The sequence below is a fragment of the Pleurodeles waltl genome, chromosome 1_1, assembly GCF_031143425.1.
Source record: "Pleurodeles waltl isolate 20211129_DDA chromosome 1_1, aPleWal1.hap1.20221129, whole genome shotgun sequence".
NCBI classification, from domain to species: Eukaryota; Metazoa; Chordata; class Amphibia; order Caudata; family Salamandridae; genus Pleurodeles; species Pleurodeles waltl.
The window spans coordinates 82773951-82801905 of NC_090436.1; the positions used below are offsets into that span (position 1 = coordinate 82773951).

The 27955-nt window shown below is 43.6% G+C and overlaps 1 protein-coding gene across 2 annotated transcripts in view; it reads right to left on the reverse strand.

Annotated features, from left to right (window-relative positions):
- The window catches only part of UBAP1 (ubiquitin associated protein 1), a 100441-nt gene that overhangs the window by 57742 nt on the left and 14744 nt on the right, over positions 1–27955 (reverse strand). Inside the window, exons 2-4 of one of the 2 annotated variants that reach the window (XM_069216558.1) lie at positions 20031–20141; positions 12606–12646; positions 1503–1627 (exon numbers count right to left, since the gene is read on the reverse strand). In XM_069216558.1, coding sequence (XP_069072659.1) covers positions 1503–1627; positions 12606–12639 — 159 coding nt within the window. In that variant the 5' untranslated portion in view covers positions 12640–12646; positions 20031–20141. The remainder of the gene's footprint in view (positions 1–1502; positions 1628–12605; positions 12647–20030; positions 20142–27955) is intronic. The other variant, XM_069216477.1, reaches the window with a different exon arrangement.

A 27955-nucleotide genomic window follows, 5' to 3' on the forward strand; every position in this document is an offset into this window, starting at 1 on the left:
GGGGGGGGGGGGGGGGGGGGGGATTCATGTTTAAGCCTTCAAAAACTTTTTCCACCAAAAAACGCTCATGGTTTTTCACATACAAACTAATAGGTGAAATCAAAATGAATGTAAAAATTAGTAAATATTAGAAATTGTTGACATTTTAATCTGTAATTGTTTGCCTTAGTGCCATATATCACTTACATACGTCAGACCCTTTTGGTCACGGAGCTATACATTTTTTACTGGTTGTCCAAAAGTAAGCAATACCCATAGCCAAGTGAGCGGCAGCTTATAATTAATTTTCATTGGGAACAACCATACACAAATTCATGTGGTAAAGCCTAACATATTTAATTAATGTAAAAATCGGTATGAAGGAAGCCTGTGAATTTGTAAATGTGCACCACATAATACTATTAGGAATTATGGATATTTGTACAACACAGAATTTTGGAGTAGCTATACTATTGTGATTCGGAGGGCATTATGCAAGATGTTTTCTTTCATACTGGCTTAAAACCGTTCACTAAAAATTGAGAGAAATACAATTGGTGATAACAAATGTTCAACTACTCTGTTACCACTTTCATCCTGATAAAAACAGTACCCCACAAGTGTGGGCCCTCAAGAGGAAAGTCTCCAAAGCAAGACATCAAATTTTCACCATCAAATTTCATTTTGGTGTTGTGCACAGCAGTGAAATGACATACTGCCAACCTCAAAATCAGGCTAAAAATCAAGCAGTTTCCTCACATTTCCATAAAGGAATGTTCTGGAATCACCAGCAACCAACCAAACTAAGAAACCATGCAAAATCCAATGCTCCTGTCACAGAAAGTAGTAGTCCCACCCACAGAAGTGGGATACTATTTGTAAAGGGAGAAATACAAATAGTATCCCATTTGGGTAGGTGGGACTACCTTCTGCAAAAGGAACAATGGATGGTTGGCTCCAGATATTCCTGCGGTAAGTATGATTGCTTAGCACGTGAAATTAAATGCTAACCAAGGACCTGCTTGAATTTTTATTTACTGAAATGAAAAACTAAGGCAAATCTGTCATGGTTTGTTTTTCAAATTTCAGACTGAGGTTAAACAGTCAAATGCCATAAAAAGACTTCATGGATTGTTACTGTGGCACCAGTTCAACCACAAAAGCTGAATGCACAAGAGTCAGCCTCCCACAAAGGCAATCTGTCACATCGTCCACACAAAATACCAAACTGCCACAATCCCAAAGATTAAACACACTCCTCACATGTTCTTACTTTAAAGGTGTAATATATATTTAAACAATAACCACCTAAACTGCCACCCTCCCACCCAGCGCTTCAAAATAGGACTATTCAACAATTTACCATATGTCACACAAAATTCAAGTTTTTGAGACATTCAGTTGTGCATCTCTTGGGGTATTACAGTATTAAGCAAAAATATCAAAGATGCATTATAAAAATAAATATAAAAAAAATAAAAACAAAAACACAAATTAAACATTACTGATAAAAACATACTTACCTCAGTTTCTTTGACTAGCTGGAGATAATCAGGAATAGAAAACCCAATGGGTAAACCAACTTTGGCTGGTGTCTTGAACTGGTCTCCAATTTTGAAGGGGACATCATCAAGATAGCTAAAAATCCCTGCATACAAAAGATAAAACCTTAGGAAAACTTTCAGCAGTAGCGATGCCCTGATGACACAAAGGAAGGGTTCTAAAAGACCAAACTTGCGCAAAATATTCTTGTGTTCAAGTCTCTAAAGTTAATGACTATGTCGTCCCCCATTACAGACCTTACATGCTACTCACCATATTAACCTCTTTGTAAATAGGTAAAGGGCCCTTTCATGTGACCAACATTTTCTGAAACTTAGGTGTACCTAGAGAGCTGGAAGAGATCTAAATACGTGCCCATTTTTGGTGAATTGTAAAGCAGTGGTGCATGCATAGCTTTCCTGCTTTGTCAGAGACCCTTCACTCGGAATGATTTACACAGTGATTTTTAACACTTGCAGCCAGTGATAAAACAAACCTATAGCAGAGACAAACAAGTTACTTACCCTCGGTAATGCCTTTTCTGGTGGATACACTAGCTACCTGTGGATTCCTCACCTAATGAATTCTCCCAATACGCCAGCATTCGACGGAAATTTTCTTCCCAGCTCTGCACGTTGACGAGGACGTCACTATTGCCCGACTCCCACGCGACTCCGTCTGACGTCATCATGACAATAAGAGGACCTCGCCAGCGTACTGACGTCAGTTCCCTTTTTTCTGTGCCTTCGAAGAATAACGGTTTTTCTCCTGGCTCTTGGGAGGCTACTGTTTCTCGGAGGTGTTACTTTGTTAAAATGTCTCCACCTCGTAAATCAGGGTTCAAGCCTTGTAGAGAGTGCGGGGGTCGTATGTAGGTGACGGACCTGCATAATGACTGCTTGTGGTGTTTGAGCTCCGAGCACGACGTGGAGGAGTGTGGTTCATGTAAAAAAATGAACCCGAAGGCGCATAAGGACCGAGAGGCCAAGCTGTTTTTGGCCAAGGCTAAAAAGAAAGAAAAGCAAGGACATCGGAGGTCATCTTCAAGGAAGTCCTCGAGGTCGCATAAGAGGCAGCGTCGACATGATTCCCGGCGGCGTTCGGAGCGGGACTGATCCCGGTCGAGGTCACCATCTATTCAGCGTCGTCAGACGTGGGATGTCAGTCCGACGGTGACTCCTCAGCCTGAGAGCCCTCAGGCTTCTCCGGCACCGTCGGTGTTTGAGGTGGTCGAGCCTCTCCAGAGTCCTGGCTTCTCGCCTGCGGCGCAGTCGGAGGTGCCTGATCCAGCGCCGACACCGCAGGAGTATCCAGTATTCCCGGCTCCAGGAGCAGATCCGGTTGCATTCTTGAACGCTATGTTTAGTATCTTTAACGCCATGGCCCCTGGCGGTGCAACGGCTGGTCCCTCAGGTCCCTTGGCTTTTGGATTGGGTGTTCCGGCTTCATACAAGTCGACGCCATTCATGCCCTTCTGTCCAGCAGAGGGTGCTGGTCCAGTGCCGTTGGCGTTCCGATGTCCTTGTCGACGTGCAGAGCTGGGAAGAAAATTTCCGTTGAATGCTGGCGCATTGGGAGAAATAATTAGGTGAGGAATCCACAGGTAGTTCTATCCATCAGAAAGGTAGTGATTAAACCAAAACCTAGAACAGAAATGCGGATGGACACTGTAGCAAAAAGCGGCACTGAAAATAAACACAACAGTAATGCAAATGTGTTAACATAATAACTCCACTCCTCCTCAAACTACTTCACACTAAGAAAAAAAGAACTTCAATATCTACAGAGTGAAGAACTACTACACCCTTGAATCTGTAGTGCTTTTAGTTTAGTACAATCACTTGCTTCTCTAAGAATACATCAACAACTACATTATACATGTGCATTATTCCTTGCAGCATTATCATATAATACTCAACCGGCACTAACTTAGGGATTTATGTCCGGTTACTAGAAATGTGGTGTCTACACACAACTTGGCAAAGCAACTTGGTCTAGTCTCCTAGCCAGTGTATTCAACGGTCAACTCATAAGAATAGATTAACATAAGATATGCAGGTATTGATAGCAGCAGACACAGAAGATCAGAAGTGAGCAGGTTTTAAGTAGAACAGCCTTGGAAAGACAGAAAAATACTGACCAGACACTTCATGACAGCTAACAAAATATACTTTGTATAGAAATCAGACAAGACACTTGCTGCTGTGTCCATAAAGGAAAAAGAATGGCCTTGCTGAATAGAGTCATATATCTTAGGATTGTGGTTGCTACTAATGTACCTGCACTCTAAGCAAGATTGTCTGGAACGTTTAGAACAAAAACTATAGAACCCCTGACTGTTAAACTGCAAGTGATGTAGACCCTCACATTTTACTTCCAAATTGTGTTGATTTCTCTTGGCCAGTCTATATTATGGCCTAGGTGGAAAAGCTATATAAATTATGATTTGGTAAATATAGCAATATGAAAATAAAGTGAAATATGAAATAAGTGTATAGTAGGAGGAGGAATTATAAAGGGTCACATCAGAAAATCATTGGACAATACAGGGTGACTGAAAAAGACAATGCATATCAGTGCACCATATTGTGCACCAGTTTAAGCAGGTATAACTCACAATGCTTCAAATATATAATGAGTACACATTTTCTGAGGAAAAAAAAAAAACAAGCTTGAGGCTACTTATAATGCTCCTTATTTACATGCAAATACATGAATGCAAGATTGGTGATTGATTGCTTTCAAACTAAAATGTGCACAAAAAAATGCAACTTGAAAACTATTAAGCAATTTTTGTTTTTAAAAAAAACATTTTGCCAAAGCATAATTTTGCAAAAAACGTTTAAAGCATGGAAAAGCACATTAATAACAGAGAATCATTGTAAAGACATAATGGGCAAAATGAAAATCAATTTGGGGCCCAAATATTAAAGAATGCCAAATAAAAACCCTACATGTGGTTATGAAGCCTAGCGCTGGTGCCGATCTGCAGCTTTCAGAAAATGACTGATGGTTTACAGAGGTACGCCTAGACACTGTACTCATCGCAAGCTTTTGAGAATTCCATTTTCATCTTGTGCAAATAAAAACAAGTAGAGACCGTTACAAAACATAAACAGCCTTTTTGCTGATTGAACTTCTACTTGCATACTTCTCACCTCTTCGATAGATTCCAAGGTAGCACTTTCCAGGCGGCGGGTCAAAAAGATTAGTCAGGCAAAAAAATCTTGAGGAACCGCAAGTTCGAGATGACCAACCCTTCTCACCCTAAATTCGCAAAGGTGTGAAAGGTAGCCAATATCACTTTGCAACAGATCTCAGCAACATGAACCCTCCAGGCCAAAGTGGAGGTGAAAAACTGTCCTGTGGAATGGCATGAATAGGGATGGATGGCATTGGAATGCCTATAAGACTGCACTGTACCAGTTGACGGTGCTCACCCTTTTTGGGCTAAGGAAACAGCAAACTGTGGAACTTCTGATAAGTGAGCCTTCCAAGTATCCACATTGTGATCTGTACATGAAAAACAAACCTGCTCCACCTCACGGAGTGGGAAGTCTTGGTAAAAGTATGACAGGTTGAAAGGAAGACATCAATCTCGTCTGGAGGAAAGTGAAACATGCTTAAGTGCCCCTTGATCCATCTCCAAGCATGAAGGTGGAAGTTCTGGAGGGGAGAGGAAGAAAAAAAGGTCTGTCCTGAGAGGAAGTCTAAGAGGGGAACCCAGGGAGACATGTAGAAGTTCTCCATATCACACTTCTTTGGCAGCTGAGGGTGACCTTATGATTTGAGTCTACTCGTCATGAATCTGAGGAATCAAGGGCATGTGGGAATGCGTACTAAAGCACAAAGTTGCACCTCAATCACAAGACATTCCTAAAGGATTGTCTGGAACAGATACACTGACAATGGGTAGCACAGATAACACCGACAATGGGTATTATCACAAGCAGCAAAGAGATCCACCTAACAGATGCCCCACAGAAGATGTGATGCACCAACTTAGGATGGGGAAATCTACTTGTGGTTGGCAAAATATAGCCAATTGATGTTGTCTACTTTGTTGTTTACAGAGCAGTCCAGATGGCTGGGGACTATCCAAATTCCACCCAAGCACAGAGGATCAGTGATTTCCAACTGGGAAGCCCCTAACTCCTCTGTGCTTGTCGATGTACTGTGCTGCAATTGTATTGTCTGTAAAGATCTGGGCAGAATGACTGCGAAGAGAAAGGAAGGCCTTGAGCGTCTATCTAAAAGCCCTTAGCTCCAGCAGACTGATATGCAATTGTTGCTGTTCTGGATACAAAAGGCCTTTGATCTCTACTGCCTCCAGATAATCATCATACCCAACAGTGGACACATCTGTCACTCCCATGGCCACATCCGGTGCAGGATAGAAAGATATCCCGGGACAGATGCTCATCCACTGACCTACAAGTCAAGTCAGTTGCAGTGTCCGAGGAGGTCATTATGAGGTCTACCAAATCTTCCTGTGTTGGAACCACTACCTGCATAGACAGCACAGGTTAGCCCTCATGTGCCAGCATGTATCAGTGACCAGGAGGATGCAGGAAGCTGTCGGATCCAAAAGCTGAAGAACTGTCAGGACCGAGGTTTCTGGTAAAACATCAGAATCATATCACAAAAGCCCTGGATCATCTGTGGAAGTGGGAAAGCCCATAGTGGCTTTATATTCAGGACTGACTCAATGAACAGGAGGCACTAAGCGAAAATGCACCATGCTGATGGAAATGCCCAACTTGAACAGCAGAGATGCTCTTGCCTGTGTGTGATGCAACACCTTCTGCACCGAACCAGCTATGAGCAGCCAGTGGTACAGGAATACAGATATCCCCGACCTCCTGAGGAGGGCCATGGTCACTGCAATCACATTTGTCAAGACATAGTTTGAACTAATGAACTCTTGATACAAGTCTGCTTTTTAATTCCTTCAATTTCTGTTTATAGACGCAATAAAATCTAGACTCGGCCCATACTTGTGGCGTTTAGAATTACATAAAAAATAAAATAGTGTCTTTTGAAAACACCTTCTTATGTAAGTCAATAACTATTTACTGAATCTTACATGTATTCTGCAGCCTCACCTTACTACAACTCTGGAACTGCTTAAAAAATACATCCGCAAAACCAAGGCAGTTAATTGTCGCCTTAAGCTCTAAGGTAAAAAAAGGAAGTGTCTTTCCAACCAAGGTATTGCAAGATAAAATTCGGCTTTTGCATCAGGCTCAGCTTTGTCTAAACATGAACCTTACAACTTCCTGAGCAGGTTACAGCGCCCATACCACAAGAGGAAAGACCTTAAGCAAGACATCTTTATAAAAGGCCATTATGTGGAGGAGCCTTCACTTTTATTTACAAATATGTTCTTCATTAACATTTGTAAAGCTGATTGTCAAGTAGAGAAGGCAACTCTCCATCACCACTTTATATACCAGCTTACGTCTATCCCACACATCTCAACTGTCTACTCTTATTAAAACCCAACTCAAGTTACTCTTTTATTCCTAGTTATTACATGCCCCTGTTTTCCAGACTACATTCTAATGGAACTTTTTCAATGCTGAGTGGACCCGAGAAACTTTTAGGGAAATTATAATGTACATTTTACTATTTGCAAGGATGGGGGCACGCATGAAACTGTCCGCAGACTTCTCACTGTCCATAACACGGGAGCCAGCTTTTCATAGCTTCAGTCCCTTTTCACTGTGCCCATACCATAGGTTTAGTTACCCCAAGTGGGCCTTAATAAAGAGAGCTACTAGACTAAGATTGCAAGAGTCTGTACACCAAGTTACTTACACACGCTGCTATATCTCAAACCCTTTCATCAAGACAATTTGGAGGAGTGCAAGCATTCCTCACCCAAAATAAGAGACAGTCATCATAAAGAGACTAGCAATATAGGCCGAAATATTCCAGAGTATGGCCAAGAGAAAATGAGGACCTGTTCTGGTGTCAACAACCAATGTTTAACATATACAGAAAACGAAAGCTGTAGCACAGGTGACATTGAAAACCTACAAGTGTTGGCTTGGCCTATGGTAATGCCTCAAAGCAAGCATTCCAAAATAAAGGTTCCAAGACATCACACATTAAAGGCTCTTAAGGGTTGCTTGTCTGCAAAAAGAATGCCTTACCTAACCCTCTATTTGATGTACTGAAAGGCTCAGTCCTGACAAATTCTGTGGGCCCTCAGAATATTCAATTTACTTCTGAAAACAGATATGGATGCTTAGTTGGATGTAAGCTTTTCTACGGTATGGGAAGGTACAGTAATGCTTCTGTCATGAGAGGACAATTTCCTTGCAACCCACTATTTCTCTCATGCAAACGCTTTATCAGCTAAAATGTTTGCTAATTTTATTGCAAACTGAAATCAATGTGATAAGAAACACGGTATTGTGTTGTCAATGTAATGTAGGAGTTCAAATGACTTCAAATCCAAAGCAGACAGAAAGATACTACATCGGCAAACATGATGGAATTTGTGCAAAGGTATACTGGGGAAGAAATCCATTCAAGCGTTCTTTAATAAATGAGTAGTGCAAAGACAAATAAATAATGTTCGAGTTCCTAAAGGTCCCAGTCACAGCCAGACTCTACAGGGTTACAGCTTGATTCTATATTTTAGTAGAGTGCAGGTAAAAAAAAAAAAAAAGATACATTTGCAAAGATGTTTCTCTACGTTCGCTGTCCCAGTGGACTCTAGCTGCACACAGATGAGGATGGGGTGCAGTCAGTCTTGATGCAAGTGTTATCCTATGGAGGATACGTGGCTAGCCAGTTCGAGATAGACTGTTTCAAAATGGACCATGATCAAGCCTAATTTGCATGACTAGTCTTTACAAAGTGGCACAGAGACAAATAAATGATGGGGTGGAATGTGGCCCAAGTAATAACCAGGGACTGAGATTAATTTTCACAAAATATTTTTTGCAAACTGATCAATTTTTGGCATGCTGTATTATTGCTTATGATATCCATTAGGTAACGTCTTAGTATTAGGCAGGCAGGTTCAGCTAATGGCAGTGCTATGTAGGACTTGCCACCTAAAATAATAAGAGATTGTCCAGTACCTCCAAAAAGCAAAACCAGTTGGGCCACCAGAAAAAAAAAATAATAATAATAATAATCTGGCACCTAATGTCTCCTGAATTTGAGGATCAGTTTGGGGATTATGGCGAAGGCCCAAGCAAGGAAATGTTTGAGCTGAAGTTCAATGTTACTTACTTTTAAGTCTAGCTCTCCAACAAGGGCATTCTTTCTGCATTATGTGCACGTGTAGTATCCCAAAACACATATTTGAAACAAATACAATTTGTAATTGAAAACAATTTAGGACAGAGATGAAATGGTATGAAGCAACTTTTTTTTCTCTTTTTAACTGCATATCTGCAATAAAACACGCTAATGTCCTCTAGCTAAGGGCAACCAATACATTAACAATCAACTTATATGACTTTCCCATGCTATTCTGAGTGGCAGCTGTGGGAACCCTGTAAAAGGTTTCTTTAATAAGGGGTACCTTCGCTCTAACACAATCACCTACTGGAGCTCTGGACGACAGCCAGGCACGCATCCTTAAGCCCCCAAAAGGAGGGCTACTATCACAGAAGGGGGTCTGAATGCCATCCCCAATCCTGAGCGCAATTCTACAGCAGACCCCATGACACATCGAGCCAGCATGAGTGCACTGATATTCTGGATCACCTACTAAGGACTGTAATGCATGGCGAGTGTGGCACCACATGGCAAAGAATTTACACATACATCAGAAGCCCATAAATGTCTCTACCACATCGACCTGATGCTGCTCCCTGTCACCGATATCATTCACACAACAGTGGTGGAGATCCTCCTCAGGGGCATCTCAAACCACTTCAGTCCTCCTCCACAGGGACAGGTGAATCCCTCAGACCAATATGGCATCCTAATGCTTGGTTCTGAATCGATTGCCAGTACTCTAACCTTTTGGGAGAGTGGATGAAAGCACATTTTGTAATCAATCATTCATAAGCACCGAATGGACAGCAGGTAAAGCCACAAAGATGGGCAAAGCTAAATGCCCTTGAGTACAGGCAAAAACAAAAAACAAAAACAGCTTTATCAGATCCTACAACTCGAGACCCGTAACGTGAAAACACCATTTCCTGCCACCCTGCTGGCCAGACTCACTCTCCGCCAACTTGCCCTCGATGAGGCCAGTCAGTGCTGGCACGCTTCCTTTCACTGGGTGTATGAGTTTGATGATAAATCCGGCAAGCACCTTTATTGGCTAGCCACCTGGGATATGTCCTCTACAGTCAGGCCCTAAATCCGCTTTGCAGTATACTACCATGCCCTCTACAAACAACCCCCCTCCCCTTTTCAGCAACTCCAGAGGGCACAATGCACATCGATCCTTCGAGACCTTGTCCTGCCATGAATTTCCATGTCCAAAAGACAGGAACTAGACTTCCTCCTCACATCTGAGGAGGTTAGTGAGATCCCATTGAATTGAATGCGGTGACAACTCCAGCCCCAATGGCTCTTATGATTAATTACATAGCAAATATCGAGAGCGCCTCATGCCCCTCGTGCTAGAATCATACCTAAAGGCAAAAGCAACAGGGGCAACCCCAACAGAACTAGATCTGGCCACCATAGTGGCCCTAAATAAACCAGGTCCACCCCAACCAATATGCCTCATACAGGCCAATCTCACTAATAAACACAGACATTAAAATATTTGCAAAGGCCCTCACCTGCAGGCTACTGAAGTTCATCACCAACCTGGTCCATCTTGACCAGTGAGGCTTCATGCCAAGCTGCAACACAAGGCTCTGTATCAGCTGCCTGCATATGGCGCTGGCCAGACGCACGGAGATGGGGGAAAACCATGCGCTCTCATACTGATCAACTTTGAGAAGGCCTTTGACTTAATCAACTAGGCATTCCTGATCCAAGCTTGGAGAGCACGGGATTCGGACCAAGACTCTGTCGCTATGTCCAATTGCTATATACCTCATACTCAGAACAGGTGCTGGTCAATGGTACACTCCCAAACCCCTTCTCCATCAGCAAAGGAACTAGACAGGGTTGCCCCCTCTCACCCCTATACTCTTCGCTCTAGAAATCAAGCCACTAGCTCAGCTCATCGATTTGACACATATTCATGGTTGGCAATGGTAGGGCTGAGTCAAGCACAGAATCACACTATATGCCGATGATGTTCTCCTTTATCTAAAGAACCCACCTGTCAGACCCCTGAGTAATACAAATTCTATTCAAACCAACTGTCCAAGTCTCTCCTGATTCTGCTGACGAGAGCAGCAGAGGCAACAAACTGTCAAATGGACATTCCAAATAAACAGCTTAGCTTTCTTTATTTGGGCATATATATCTCAGTGGAATCCATGCTTTTGTGGTCCCTTAAGATCGCTCTGCCCATTACCAGAGTGGAAAGAGACTTTAGCTGCTGGATACGCCTGATACTTCAGATGCTCAGCAGGGTAGCACTTTTCAAAATGATGGCCCTGCCCAGGTTTCTCTATGTCCTCTAGAATTCCCATTTGCATATCCCTGCAACCTAGTTCTGAGATCTCACCACTCTAGTTCAGTCCTTGCTCAGGACCGATCAAAAACCTGCCCCGCAACCTCCCCCCCTCAAACTACTGGTAATCAATGACTGGCTGACCGGAGGTTGCAGGGACCCAGAATACAACCTAGAATGATCTCTCCTGGGCTTAGATAACATCCTTCATATGTTATGCAGGGGCCAACTCCACGCACAAACCTCTGAACCCACCAATATGATGGCCCTGACTTGGCATGCAGGAATAAAACACATTCACTATGAAAAACTAATTACACAGCAGACCCCACTGTGGAAAGGGAGACGACTAAAACAGGTCTCACAACTGGTGGGCTTTTACAAATGGGACATATTATGTATTACGTACCTGAGGGATGTGTGGCAGAGAACATCGAAGAAATCCTTCAAAAAATTACAAACCCAGTTCTTACTTTCCACCACACAATTTCATAAATACCTGCAACAGACACGCACTGCTCACCCACAGGGGGACACTAACAATCCCACTGAAGACCGTTAACTCGAAGGCTTCTCTACAACAAGGAGCTCTCAGAAAGGGAAGGATCTCAAAAATCAACTCTCCCAATAAATATGAGGTCCTTAAGCAAAGATGAGGGGTCCGAACAGGACACCTCAGTCAGGGGGATAGGAGGGATGATTGAAAAGCCCGAGTGCTAACCATCTCCTCTTGCCTCCAGCACCTTCAATTTCACTGCCTGCATCTCACATATCTGATCCCCATATACTTATGGAAAGGAGGCGGACGCTGGACTGCACCGGGTGATGCTGATCTCTACAACGTGGTGTGGTCATGCCCAGTCTAGCAAACTACTGGTCAGCAGTGGCGAGGATACGGTCAGAGGTCCGAAGCAGAGAGCGGAACTTCCCCAGGAGTGGCACTATTGGGCATCCTGTAGGATCTGGGAGGAATCTAGGGCAATGCATACTGGTGGGCATGCACAATATGCTCACCAAAAGGTACATAGCTCCACCTTTGGAACGCCAAACAACACTCTAAAGTTGCAGACTGGCATAACGCAATAGACTGGTGATCCAAACTGGAGGAGCCCATCTACCTAGCCAGAGGCTGCCAACGCAAGCATACAACAATATGGGGACAGTGGTGAACTTATGGACTTAGTAGTAGCTTATTTACTGGTGGATGAGACAACTTTTGTGGTTACCCCCTAGTTTAAGGGGTAATGTATGTGGAGGATGGAAGGGTTATATGTGCTTAGCACTGTTCCCATTTCAAATCAAATAAAATGTGATTCTAAAAAAAAAAGAAAAAAAAAAAAAGAAATCTAGGACACCTTATTTGTGACATGCACAAAGGTTTTATCTTTTCTAGAAATAATTTACACAAGCGATACTATGAACATAAGACTATTTTAAAGTTTTGTGTACAACCAAAAACAATAGATTCTGTATAGGTGTTAAAAGTACAGATTTTCAGGGTATTGCAAATGGGATATCACAGAATACTCACCGTGGGAGTCTGATGCAGACTTCCTAGAAGCCATTTAGAATCTGAAAAAGAAAAAAAAAAAATATTTCTCAAACTGACAAGCTTCTGCTTCATGCAGTCAAAATCAGTACAGATTAAAGAAAGAAGCACTGACAATACCAATGGGACAGGCCAAGTTAAGCTGTTGCAAAAGTCTTTTTTTTTTTTTGCAAGCTTATGCCAGAAAAAGCAAAACAAAAACTGCCCTGCCTAAATGTGGTTGCTTTAGGCATACAATAAAAAATGTAAATGAAACAAAACAAGAATCCAACACAACGTTTTAATCTAAAACTATGGGTGCTTTCTACTAGGCAGGTGTACTAACATGTACAAAAAAACAAAAAAAACTTATTTTTAATGCGCATCTCAGGAAACTAACATACAGAAGAATAAAAAAATAAAAGGAAAAGAAAACTAGCCAAGACTAAGTAAATAACTGACCCACATATCTTAGCACTGAAATTTACTTTTTCAGGTTGAAGGATTTCCACATTATCATACAAATGGCACCACTTAAAGTGTAAAGGGGCTAACGGCTGAAGGCCCCTTGGAACGAAGAAATGATTACAAGGTACAACATTGTTCAAGTTTGTGTTCAGTACACTTTGAAGCAAGTACTCGAATCACAGTTACCTTGCCTATACCAGACATAATACTGTTATGGAGGGTTCAAAACCAACATTGCTTTAGAATTTTAAAGTATGGAAGAAGATTAAAACATGCTGATTTTACAAACAGTTTAAAGTAAATAACTAGCAAAGATTCTGCACTGCGTACAAGATTAACCAACAACTCGAGTAAGTCACCTCAAGATTCAGGTCTCAGCAGCACAATACACACAAATTGCCTTTTTAGCACTGCACATTAGATCCAGACACTGCCAGCTGTACAGTGCCCAAGGTAAGAAGCATACCAAGAACAAAAGATGTGTGGGTCTTATTTCAAATGCTAGTGCATGTGTGAGTAAATCCACAAGCAGTGTACGTAGATAAAGCCTACACAGACACAAATAAACAGCCTTGCAGTATCAGAAACTGAGAAGATTTTTATACAATTGAATTGTATTATGTTATACAATGGTGGAGCCAGAAGAGTACTCATAGATGCAAAGTGAAAAAAAAGTGAAGCTATGATATATGTATATACAATGAGAACGAAAGAGATGTCCCTTATTGGATGTTGCTTAGTCCAATGTAATCTTGATTCCTTATGTCAGAAAAAAAATATTAGGAAAATTCCTTCAACAGTTTTGATGTTTCGACTCACACACCGATTTACGTGCAATGCGATCGACCACAATACCTCCTAGTTTTAATAATCTTACACCCTGGCGAGCAACATCAATTGCTCATAACGGCACATAGCACTATATATTTTTATCTATGGTCACACTGTCTGGGCTAAGCCACACTTGCCAGATCTAGTGGAGTGATACAATACATCCATTCACTCACATCCATTTCAGAATGTTTAGCCTAGACGATACAGCCGTATATTCAAATGCCTATTGGTATGCGCTGGACGGTATCAGACCTGTAGGAAAATAAGTAGCGTATCACCTGCAATTGATCAAAGGAGCCATCCAATCTGCAGTAAAAAACATGGACATCCAATCCATAGGTACAAAAATGAGAAATAACAAAGAATAGAGAAACCAAGGGGGCTGCACTGGAGGAGAAATTTGACAGACTACCAGCAGTCACTGACTAAGTGAAGGACATCAGAGATACATATGATGATGTGGAAGATTGTTCTTAACAAGATAACTGGAGGATAAGCAAGATCAAGGAAATGACGAAGCATTAAGATGAAGAGGCCTCTTGCATAACTGTTTTTTGCCATGCTCTACATGAGAGTGAAGACTATCCAGTTCAAATGATACATGCTCATAAGGTAAGAATGCTACACATCGCCAGAGTGGCTCAACCTAGCAAAATCATAGTGCAACTGCCCAAACTAAAATTGAAGAACAGGATTCTGCAGAAATCAAGATTAATACTAATTAGACAACATCCAGCTGTGTCAGGACCTCCTGCAAAACACGCTCACCTAGAAAAGAGCTTTACAGGAGATAACAAGAGTACTGAATAACAGATAAATAGGCAGATATGGTCACGCCCATTTGCTATAAAAACTTGCACATAAACTCTGAACAGTATGACAAAGTCAGTGAAAGAAGGCAGAGAGCTACTGGAAATCGCAAATACAGGCCCAATAAAGAAGTACGACCTGGCATCTAAGCAGGCAGCAAATGGGAAGGAACCCTCAAAAGCTGAAGGCGAGGCGACAAACATTCACCAAGAAGATGACTAAGAATATTTAGATCAGATTAAGGGGCATAACAATGTATTGGAGGCTCAAGGTACCATGTAGTATGGATTCACACGGAGGATGGAAGCAAGGTGGTACCATGTAGAGTAGAACTGCTGAATAGGCCTTGTGGGGGCAGTGGAGCTGACAAAGTTGGACTAACTTGCTCTCTAGGTTGCCTTCAAAGAGGTAATCTAACAGAAATGTACTGCGCTATTATTGATTCAGAGACATACATGGCACCTAAGTGACGAAAAGCTGAAAACTGATCTCTTGCTGGCCAAATAAAAATACAATGACAGAATTATTTAAAAAAAAAAAAAAGTACAGAGAGATCAAATCAAATTAATGTGTTTATGACAGGACCTCATCCTTCTGGATGCAGAAAAGTCTACAAAAGAGCTCCAGATCAGCAGTGCCCCAAGACTGGTTAGTCTCATAAGCAATGCAAGTCCTGAGTAAGGGGAAAAGACCTTGTCTTGCCACCGTATTGAAGTATACGTCAGGGTTGCCCACTGTATACCCAAAATTAGACAAATGCAGGAAGTGGAGGGTATGCCATCTGGGGACACTTAGCAGAACGTCATCTGCAAGTAGATTCATTTTGTGCAGACTTTGAACAACCCAGAAAGATCTCCACCAACAGTACTGACAATATTAAACCAATATAGCACAATAAAACCCTTTAAAATGAATCTGAATAAGTCATAGTTTACGGGGATAGCAACAGGTCCCAAACCCTGGGACAACATAGGGGCATATCACTTTTTAAGTCGGCCAAAAACAGCGTACAATATCTGAACATTAATATAAGACCAAACACTTCACAGTATGTACAAAGCCAACTCCCCATCTCAATTCCCAGAAATAAGAAGACACCTTGCTAGATGGCACACTCAGTCGATTTTGTAGGTGCATGCCTCCATCCATGAAATAAACTAATTGCTGTGTCAACTACATCTATTTCCAGCACTACTGATAACCATTTCCAGTTCAGACGAGAAAAATACATTCTGAACGTGATAAATTTGTAATGAGCAGTATGAACATTTAGGGTAGACAGAAATTTGTTACAAGCACCAAGAGAGAGAGGGAGAGGGTTGGCATTCTACATATAGACCAATACTATAAATAAACCGAAATACAGATACCTTGTGAAGGGCCTTTGAAAGTTGTGATACACGGGCCCACCTGGAACTCAATATGGTTAGTAGGCTACTGTTGTATCTCTTGTGAATTTCAAAGGGAGATAATCCCCTGTTTATACGTGTCTATGTATTATACATCCATCGTCCTTCAAGTCAATACACTTGAACATAGAATTCACTCCAGCTGTCAGTAATGAGATGTTCACAAGATGGAAGGGGGACTGCTTGTCCAACACCTTTTGTCAGGATAGAATTACATTTTTGAAACCTGAAAACAAGGATATCACCCAGATGAGAATGCACCTATGCCACTGGGCTTTAGTTCTTCCCAAAAAGGAAGCAGGACAAAGGGAACTTGTACAGTTTCAAAAACAATTCACATCATATGTTCCACCCCTGCCTCCCCCCACCCCAACCAAAATACTGATATGCAACATATGCACCACTCTGGGAAGCTCAGATCTATTGGCCATTTATGAAAACATGGAGATTAGCATCAGGTAAACAGATACCTATGGATAAGTGGCAAAAAGCTGTCTGCCTTTACAAAAAACCCTAGGAGCAGAGAGTCTGAAAATTCGATATGAATGGATGTGCAATGAGATATGGTCCTCAAGAAACCACGTAATGCATCCCAACAACACAAATTTCATGGGGTTTCACAAAACTATATGTCTGCTGGAGGGACGATGTGAGAATGTGTATTATTAGTAACCAAGATGGCAGAAACTTTCTGTCCTTGTGCAGAGCTACCTGTGCACACCCAGAGATGTGACTAGCATAACAGGCAAACCCTCCCTTGTAGTCACTCAAACCCGATTTTGGCGGTAACCCTTCTCTCACTGAACTCAGTCCACTATAGACAGTTACAGGGATCCTGGGTACATTGTTGTAACATATACTAGGGACCTATAGGTATGTTAAATATGACAATCAGGAGTGTAGTAAATTATGACGTTTTAGAGGTCAGAGCACAAGCAGGGGGGCCTGGTAAGCAGTGCCCCATTGCCCAGAGTGAAAACAACAGCATTATCAGTCTAGAAACAAAATGTGGGTAACTATACAAAAAGCAGCATTTTCTCAAGGCTTAGGGTACCAAATACCACATTATCTGGGCACTATAATAGTGGGTCTATGCCTGACCACTTTAAAAGAAATGTCTAGATTTGACGGCTCTTCTCTTACGAATATGCTAAAAGCAGAAAAATGGAAAACAGAGGCAAGATGGAGAAACCCATCTGTTGAGAAGGATATGGACAAAAGTAGCAATGAAATGCTTACTTTAGACTTAAGTGGGAATGAGGCAGGTATTACACCATTCGAAAGGCATTAACGTATTACCTACAGAGGTGTCACCCACATCTAATAGACCATAGGACTTTAAGAGCTGCTTTGTTACATTGTTGATCCAAATCCTCTGGCAATAGTTAACTGATGAAACAAAGAACTGAGTGTGGATGCCTGGGTGTCAAGAAATCTAGGAACAAACATTTGTAAACTTATTAACAAGGGCTGATTCTCAAAGGTTTCTGAGCAGGCAGAGAAAGTGTGGAGTGAGGGGGTGAATGCTTTGCAAGGCATGGCTCTGTCGACAGGTGTTTGGGGGATCGTTTAGGCAACTGTAGTTTACAATAAAGTGTCTTACAAAAAGGAACAGCATCACCATAAGACACACAAGCCTACCATACTCTTATCAAGCAAGAAATTAAAAACGTGCAAATGTTCAACAGTCTCAACAATAACATTTAACAGTTTGATGCCAATATATCTAAATCATCTTTATTCATCTGAGTAGCTCAAAAGGCTTAACCTCTTTAAGACCATGTGTATGAGTCTCATTGGACATCCAGAGCTTCATCAAAACATTCACTTGAGAGGTTGTGCACACTCCACCTTCTACATGGGGGAATGGGTGCATGGACTCAAGATTCTGCAACGATAACTGTGCCAGAATGCTAATACTTGATCACAAGCAACAACACAGAGTCCAACACAGAATTCTCATAAAGTTATAAAAAGAGTACAAAGGAAAGAAAATCCAGAGACTGGTGTGATCGCTTCCTCATACTTCCCTCTACTACCTCTTCAGGTTGGTAAGAACTTCTTCTAGATTATAGTTTTTGCCATGAATAATCGAAACCAATGTGTGCTTTTTTGATGGGAAGCATATAAAGTAGAATAATACCCAAAGTACATGAAAAGCCTATCAATTCATATCCAACAGGATAATAGTGATATAATCAGGTAATATATTCTGATTATCAATGCTGGAACAAGTCCTGGTCTGGCAAAATCACTGCCTAACCAGGCAACATCACTAGTCTCATAGTCCGATCCTACTTTAGCCTATGTCCTCTTAGTAAATCACCAACTTCTGGGAAATACATTGCCTTCCCTGGTTGCTTCTACTACTAGAGCAAGCATTCTTTTGGCACTCATTTGAAGATGGTATCCATTATGAGTAAGGCTCCAGAGTTATACGTTTTTATTTTTTATTTTTACAAATAAATACAGACAGAAAACAAATGTGTTTCCTGTCTGTATTTCTTTTTTAAAAGTGGAAAAATAATGAAGATTGTGCTTCTAAAGAGTCACTTTCTGTGCTGTCTGTTGTGAATTCCAAGACAATAGATGAGCATATAGATAGCATGTGGAGTCAAAAAACAGGTTAAGGTATCTTTAAATACAGGCATTTGTTAGAATACATTTGTAGTAAATTGCTAACTGTAGGTGTAGTGTTTTGCTATATTTGGCTGGTAAAACACAATAGGCATCAAAGTATGAGTGCATGTTTATCAGTTTAATAAATGTGGAGATTCACCATTTTTTCTCCACCTATTCGCAAACCACAAAATAAATACGGATAAATACTAATGATAGACAAAAAATAAAAATGGATAAATACAAATGGAAATGTTGAAAAAAAAAAAAGAAAAATACCATAAAACTGTGAGCCCTAATTATGAGCAAAATCTCTCCAGCTGAGCAGTGGGCATGGCAATGGAGCTGGCAGTTCAAAGCAAATACAGAAGAAAAAAAATATGCTGCCCCTTTAGGTCTATTCAATATATATCTGTTACTAAAACAATGACATAGAAGCAAACAATAGCTAGATTCCTTATATAAGCTACACTGCTAAGATCCCTCAAAGTCAAAACTTGTAGCTTTAGGTTGGTATTTCAAAGACTAGTGTTTCATAAAAAAAACAGCAGTCTTAAATCTGAAACACATTAAAGAAGGGTTTAAACTCCACCTTTTATTTTTATCTCATCAAATCTGATTAGCAGGTTTCAGAACACTCTCGTAAACTATCAGCTTTCAATACAATAAAGTTACTGAAAATTAGGAGTAGCTCTTGCAGAAGACTAGAGGGAGAACTGGATTGTTCAATGTTTTTCTACTTCAGATTTCTTGCTAACAAGCTTCTTAAAGGGGGAATTTGTTGTGACTAAAAAGATCTGCTCGACTATGGCAAGAGCAGCAAGAAACTGGAAGCGTGTATGGTAATAGTGAGCAAGAAATGGTTTGCAGACTTTAAGGCACTTCCTAGAGAGGTAGGCGGGGTGGTACAAGTTACTAATTTCTAGTCCTAGGACAGAGTCTGCCACAGTTAGAAGGAAAAGCATTATCACGGAAAAACTTGCAGCTGAAAGAAAGATTATTTTAATGAATGCTGCTGCCTTCAACATCACTTGTGTTTTAGGCTCACGGTTTACCTTGCTTGACATCATTTAGAACGTTGCATGCGCTTTCCTCTTGCTCAAATATCCATGAATGAGTTAACCAGGACAAGTGCAGACATTAATAAGTTTGGCTAAGCCATTACTTTATTTATGGACGACAGGGGCCTCCCCATAGCTTAAATTTCAAAAAACAAAATCGGAGGAAAAATATTTCTTCCCTTTATATTTTAATCTCCTTTGCCCTAGCAGCTTTCATAAATGATTACCTGATTCTTTGGTTAACTTCAACCTGTGTTTTCTCGTAGACAAAGCCTGGAAGAATCCTTCGCACGTACAGAAAAATCCAGATACCAACGACGAAGGAGGATAGAGGGTGCCTTAAAAAACAAAAAGTTGTTGAGGATTGTAGAAAACAACGTGTATTTGTAGAGTCCAAGTTCACCTCTAAGAGGGTCTTCTTGGTACTATTGACATATGTACTGCTGTCCAGTCAATGGTACTAGGCACACTAACTTTGAAAGGCAAGTGGACCTGCTGCTTTTCACAGCTGTGACCATGGGGTCAAATACAGATCTCAGCAGTGAATCTATTAATCCACTGAACCATCAAGCTTATCCTATCACTTAACAATGAGTTCTAGCTGCTACTCTGCAGTGACAGTCCCTCAGGACAAGTGACCTTAAAATGAACTGGGAAGGAGGATGAGAAGTTATAGGAGGAGAGGGTATACTACTTTCAGAATTACTATACTTATAACTTCCATTTTATTAGATTCCAAATACAATTGGAAAACTGTAACACAATGTAAAACACTGGTAAAGCAACAGGTCTGCCAGCCTTTCAGTTTTGTCAAACCTGGTTTTGTTTGTGATGATTTCAAAAAGCACACGTTGCCATAGCCCTCATCACTGAAGGTAACTACTTTGAGTTCAGAGGTGTTCCCTGTGAAAGGGCAGAATGCTGTAAAAGGACCAAATGCTCACAGTCACTCACAGTTAAGTTATGAAAAGGCTGGGGTGGCTGACCCATTGCCCCATGCGATACACAGTAGTGGGAGGAAAAAATGTGAACAGACCAATTTTAGATGAGTTCTGGCTGAAAGACCCCATAAATAATTATATTATGTACATAATTTAAATAAAATGAATGGAGTTTGGCTAACAGCAGACTCAAATCCACAATACCAGTCAAAATAACATGGACATACCTGTTACCACTAGTCCACTCCTGTTTGGAAAAAATAATCAGGACTGGATGTCATCTCATATATATTTTTATTTAGCATTTATAACAGCAACACAAACATGCCTTTGTCAGTGAACTTCCGCAAGCCATGTTCCATACATTCCACAACATAATTTACTTGTCCTGTAGGCAGCCAGTGCTAAGAAACCCCGTGCTGCATTTCCGCATTCAATAATATCCCTGTCCAGTCCCTGTAGTGGACAAATTTCTAACACGGTTACCCCCACTTTTGGCCTGTTTGTCTGTGTGTTTGACTGTGTCTACTGGGATCATGCTAATCAGGACACCAGTAGTTATGCTCTCTCCCTTAAATTATGGTTACTGCATACTGGTAATCCAGTATTTCACCCACAATTGGCATACTGGTGCCCCCGTATAAGTCCCTAGCATATGGTACTCAGGTACCCAGAGCATTGGGGTTCCAGGGCATCCCTATGGGCTGCAGCATATCTTTTGGCACCGATAGGGAGCCCATGCAAAGGCTTCTACAGGACTGCCATTGCAGCCTGTGTGAAAAGGTGCTTTCACCCTTTTTCACTGCCATTTACACTGCACCAGGTCACTTATAAGTCACCCCTACAGCAGGCCCTCCAGCCCTGAGGGCAGGGTACAGACCCTCCAGGTGCCACGACCTCCAGGACCATTTTCACGGACTTCGTCACTACCTATGTCCAGCTACATAATGGTAACTCTGAACATAGGCATGCTTGGTATCAAACATGTTGGAATCATACCCAAATGCTTTTGCAAGCATTGGTTGTATGATTCCATGCACTCCGGGGGCTCCTCAGAGGGCCCCCAGTATTGCCATTCTAGCCTTCTGATGTTTTCCAGGCAGCCCCAGCTGCTGCCACCTCAGACAGGTTTCTACCCTCCTGTTGCTTGTGCAGTTCAAGCCCAGGAAGGCAGAACAAAGGATTTCCTTTGGCAGATGGGGTGTTACTCTTTCCCTTTGGAAATAGGTGTTTACAGGCTTGAGAGGGGTAGCCTCCACAAGTCTCTGGAAATGCTTTGAAAGGCACAGATGGTGCACTCACTGCTTAATCCAGTATAATCACTCCCCCCCAGTCCCTGCTCTGGTGTGAAACAAGACAAAGAAAAGGGGAGTGACCACTTCCCTGTCCATAACCAACCCAGGGGTGGTGCTCAGAGCTCCTCCAGAGGGTCCCTGCGTTTTGCCATCTTGGATTCCAAGTTGGCAGGGAACTCTGGGAGCATCTGAGTGGCTAATGCCAGCAGCTGACGTCAGGGCCCTCCCCTGATAGGTGCTTACCTGTGTAGCTGTCCAATCCACCTTTCAGGGCTATTTATGGTCTCTCTCCTTGGATAGTTCTTCAGATTCGGATTGCAAGACTCCAGCAGGAATCCTCTGCATCCTTTACTTCACCTTCTCACCAAAGAAACTGCATCTAGACCCTCCAGGAACTCTACAAACTGCAACAAAGAAGCAAAGATGACTTTTGAAACATTGTATCTTCAGCTCCTGCCAGCTACCTCAACTGTTTCCATGTCTTGCATCCTCAGAGGAGAGCCTGTGTTCAGCCTGCACCAGAAGAACAAAGAAATCTCCCTTGGAGTGAAGGAGTCACGCCCCTGCTTGAGCAGGCACCTCTCTGCAACAACGACCAGTTGTGTGAGACCCCTCACCTGAAGAGCTGCGTGGATCCTGCATCACAGGTGGTGGACCGAAGGGGTCCTGACGTCCAGCTTTGGTGGAGGTAAGAGCTTTCTTCCCCACGCAGGACAGTGCCCCCATGTACTGCGTGTTTTGCAGCTGCCAAGGCTTGTTGGCATCCTTCCACAAACATACTTATGCACCGTGCAGCTCTGGCCCCCAGCACTCCCCTTCCTGCTATGCACAGCTTCCTGCATGGTTCTCCAGCGGCGTGGGACCCTTTTTTGTAGTGCTGCATGGACCTCTTATTGCACCTCCTTTGTTCCTGTGCTGTGGGACTCCTGTGCGCTCTGCCTGGTCTTCCGAGGGCTCTCTAAGTTGCTCGCAGCCCCCTCTGACTTCCCCTCCTGGGTAGAGTCCACCAGGTCCCTCCTGGTCCTGGGCAGCGCCATTTTCTGCTAACCACAGGCTTTGCGTGTGGCAAGGCTTCTTGGCCAAATGCAGTGACGCAAACCAGACTGCAATCATCCATCCGGCGTGGGACATCATCTGCACCAACCAGGAACCCACAGCCATCTTCTTGGGTGCAGTACTGACTGTTCTTTGTCACCAGTGGTTCTTCTTTTGCACCTTCATCCGGGTTAGCTTCAGTGCTTCTTGGACTTGGTCCCCTTCTTACACAGGTCTTCAGGTATAGGAATCCATTGTTGGTGTCTTGCAGTCTCTTATGGTACACCCTCGCACAGAGAATTATATAGCTTGTCTAGAGCCACCCTGTGCTGTCCCCCGACCCAGATCAATTCCAACACCAGTGATTTCAGTTTGGGAAAGAAACGTGAGTGAGGGTGAAAGGTAGTACAGTAGTCAAGGCAGTATCAACATTTTTTTTAGCCACTCTGTCCATTAGCGACAAGGGGAGATAATTCCGAAACGACAAGGAACCGCACTCAGAACTAAGGGCAATATATAGGTTCCCCTCCGACAGGTCGGCGTGTTAGATCCATGTACCTAGATATTTAAATGTATCACATTGCCATTAGAGGAGTGCCCTAGGGAGATTGTCTCTCTCAGGAATGGGGCAAAGTGGGAACAGACAGAGATTAGCCACCTGATCTGCGTTGAGGCTAAGAAGAGGAATCCCTCAAATATATTTGCTCAAGGTGGATCCGGCAGGATCAGGCACAGCTGCATAAAGGGAGCTATAGAAGCTCAAGAAGGCCACATTAATGTTGTCCTGAGTATTACGAATCACACCATCATTTGCTTATAGCACACTGGGAGGTAGGGGCAGGAGCGATCATCGTGTATATGCCATGCCGGCATCCTACCCAGGCAGTCAGCCTTACTGTGTAACCTGGCAAGGTAGTGACTAATGAAGTCTCTCTAATCATCGCAGTAAGTCCCTATGTTTCTTAGGCAGTTGTAATAAAGAAGAAAGCCAAGCAGGGGGACTGCGGTTAATCTAATTCTAGGCTTCGCGTATCACACTCCTTGGCCAGTAGGCCCTGCACGACGTCTGCCGAATAATACAATGCCCAGGTATTACGGCCTTGTGAGCATCCCATTCAGTCGCTCAATCAGGAGCAGAGCCCATGTTAAGCTCAAAATACTCTGCCAAGCCCTCTCGAAACAGAGGATCAAGGAGGGAGTCAGTCTGTAATCTCCAGGTCAGAATTCTGGAGTGGGTGCTGCCCCATTGCAGGGAAAGCAGAAGCGGACAATAGGCGGAGATCATGTGTGCAAGATATTTTATGTGAGGGAATTGCAGAGATAAGAGGGGTGCTGGAAAGAAACAAGCCTATTCAATTATCTATGCTGTGAACCTCAAGTAAGAGGAGTATTCATGTTCATCCGGATGCTGGAAGCACCATACATCACAGACCCTCATGGTGGGCAGTCCTGCAGCAGACCACCCCTCAAAAGGGGAGGAGGGTGTTGAATTCAGTGGTCTAAGACCTGTTCAGGATACAGTTAAAGTCACCGCCCCATGGTGGAGGAGTGTGGGGGCTACGCACGAGTCTATCCATAAAAGCCGGCTGGTCCTTTCTGGGGAAGTAGATAGTCACCATTGTCGAGGTTCTACCATGCAGTCTTCCCTTGACAGCAGCATACATAACATCTGGGTCAGTTGTGTGGGTACCAAAAACAAAGGGGACACCCAGACCAAACCAGATGTGAATTCCCCAGCATAGGCTGACACCCCTACCTTCTGTTCTTGCATGCATTTTGAGGAGTTCAGGCTTGGTCAGGTGCGTCTCTTGGAGGTATACCACCGGTATGTGTCACTGTAAACGGTAGCACTTAGCCGGGGTGGCCATACCTATCACATTCCAGGTCATAAAAGAGGGGGGGGAGGGGTGAGTGTGGTATTAGGAGGACCCATGTGAACAGTAAAATGGGAAGTGGTGAGTGGGAAGTGAATCTTCTCAACACAAGGGCATCCCCGTGACAATACCAACACATCCACCCCTATAACCACCCAGCCAGAGGTTGCCCAGCTAGTGGACAGGTCAATAAAAAGCAGAAGCCCCATTCTCCAGGCAACAAAACTATCATCACAATAAGCATTCCCTCCCACCAACGCCTGGCAAAGAAGATACCCATCCACTGCCAAACAACAAATAAGCATTAAAACAAAGCAAAACTTGAAGCAACAATGTCCGCAGGGACGTGGGTGACAGAGACAAACCATTCTATATGTGCTACCACTAATGGAAGTCCCACAGATCCACATCGGCACTTCTTCTACGCCCTCCCCACCCGGAGTCATCAATCAGAGCCCACGCATGTGGTAATACAGCCTACTTCTCACTGTGAAGAAGCAACAGGATAAGATCATAAGTCATCAGCCATGCAGGGTGTTATCGATGGACCCCGGGTGTCATTGCTTCCGTCACAGTTCGAGGGGGTGCCGGAGGCTTTCTCAGATCACAATGCCTCAAAGGGGTTACAGAGATGGTGTAGAAACCCTTCAACTACCTGCATACGTTCACAAGCTGCTGGTTCCAAGGTCCCTTTGCCCTAAAAAGCTGGAGGAGAGAATCTCTGTCTCCGGGCTATCACCGGACGTGGGCGCGCTCCCAGCAGTGGGCTCTACCCGGCAGGTTGTGGGCTCGCTCAATGGAGAAGAATCTCGGTATCCTGTCAGCCAACACTGTCTCGGACAGCCATTGTTCACGCAAGAGCCCTCAGCGCAGTCTGGGAAGCCACATTGTTACGCTGAGAAGGGCCTTCGGCCTTGTCCACTCTGTGTTGCAAGGATACAATATCAGCCTTCATCTCCTGCACCTGGGTCTGCAGGTCTTGTACTATGGGTTATACACCAGTCAAGGCGGATTCAGTGTCATTAACTAGCTCTGCCAACTTGTGGTGATCAGCACAAAGCTGTCTGACATTTAGGGATACAGAGTTAATCTGAAGTTCAAGCGCAGTGCTGTTATCTAGTATAGCCTGCAAAATGTGTTCATATTGGGACGAATGCTGATCCAAAGTGGCCTCTAGATGGCGTGACGCACCATTCCCATCAGCATCTGGGGCCTGAGGCTGTCCTCCTACCAAGGCAGCAGTCATATTCGTCTTGGGCTTCACCATGCTACAGCAGTACCGTAAGACCCAGGCACTGTGCAGTCGGGGCTCCTCATAGTGCAGGAGGCAGACATGCTCTCAAGGGGTCAGCAAGCTGCATCTAATCTCTCAAGGCACCAAGTCTATTAACGACGCGATGGTGTGATGCACTACCAAAAGGGCTAAAACTACGTATCCCCACGTACCTTTCAGGGGCACAAAACGCCAGGCAGGGTATCCCCCTTCCACAAATCCAAGCCACACACCCAAAAGGGGAGAGGAACAACTGAACACTCCCAGACGGGCAAACCAGTCCCAGACGGAGATCTAGTATGGCCCCTCCACACTCAACAGTTGGTAAATCAAAGGGGACAGGCGAGAATCCCACAGTTAAGACTATATTGGGACGGGGCTACAAACAACATGACAGTGATCAAGCAGTAGTTTCCTCCAATCTGAAGGGGGGGGCCTTCATTCAGTCAACAATCTCAGGGAGTTCCCAAGGGTACTCGGAAAGTGACTTATCTGGCAGATCCATTTCAGGCATGCCCCCGTCTCAGGACAGCGTTGATAACAATGCTCCTGGTGTGAGAGCACCTCCTCCAGCCCCCAACAGGGGTGCACCCCCAAGGCACAAGGGACTCTGTCCCGCCGGGACACCCAGCCACTGGCCCAAGGAGTACAGATAATGTTACAATTTTTTGCAGCAAATCAACTGTGTCCTGGGGAGAGGGCCAGGGAGAAGACTGTGGCATCATTGGGCCCTTGTCTCCCCACCTGCAGCCCCGGCCCAGTCCAGGCCTCTCACACCCAGTGCCCCTGGCCACCGGGGCCCAGTTGCAAACTGGCTCCAAGCCCAGAAAGGACAGTCACTCACAACGGGGCCCCTGAAGTATTGGAGATACCCATCAAACTACCTCCAGATCTCCTAGTCCTCCGCAGCACCATACGCCACTGTGCCTTAAGAGGCCAGTGCCAGTTCTCACATCCTGTTCAGAGGAAGAGTGCTGTCCACTCATGTCCTCAGCGCCAGCAGAGATTCACTCCCCTGCATGTTAATAGCCCCAGTGTGCAGCCCACTCTGTCATTTGGGCCCGCACTTTTCTCTAGTAGCACCTGCCCGCCCAGACCATGCACATCAAGCACCTCCGGCTGTCGGGGACCAGGCTTTCGCCTCAGTCAGGCTCCGTGCCCGGATGGACAAGCACCCCCTGCAGGACCCCATGGAGGGCCCGCAAAATCACATGCCTCTCAGCTTTCCGAGGCACACCACGCAGCTCCACTGTGTCAAGCAGGCATCAGTTGTTGCGGCCTCAGGTGATGACGGGTGCTTCACAAGTGTGTCAGCAGCAGAGGAAGCAGCACGGTAATAGGGAGGGGGAAGAAAAGGGGAACTTGGCATCTCTCTGAGCCTTGACGTGGTCCAGAGGACCAGGATTACTTAGAATGAAGCCGGGCTCAGACAGAGCTCAAGCGAGAACGTCCACTTCAGCTACTATCTTGGCTACAATCCCATCACACATTTACTTCAGATCAGAATTTATCTAGTTTTAGCATGTGCACCTCAGTTCTTTGGTTGTATCTTTACTATTAATTTTACTTCATTGTGGGTACCTATGTGTGGGTGTAGGAGGATAGTACCCAACTTTATTAATAGAGATTGACATCATGAGTGTAAGAAAATACATATTTCTGTATGGTCACCTCCAAAGTTTTGAACTGATGCTGCTTGTTTTTCGACTGAGAATTCACGGCGGCCTACTATTC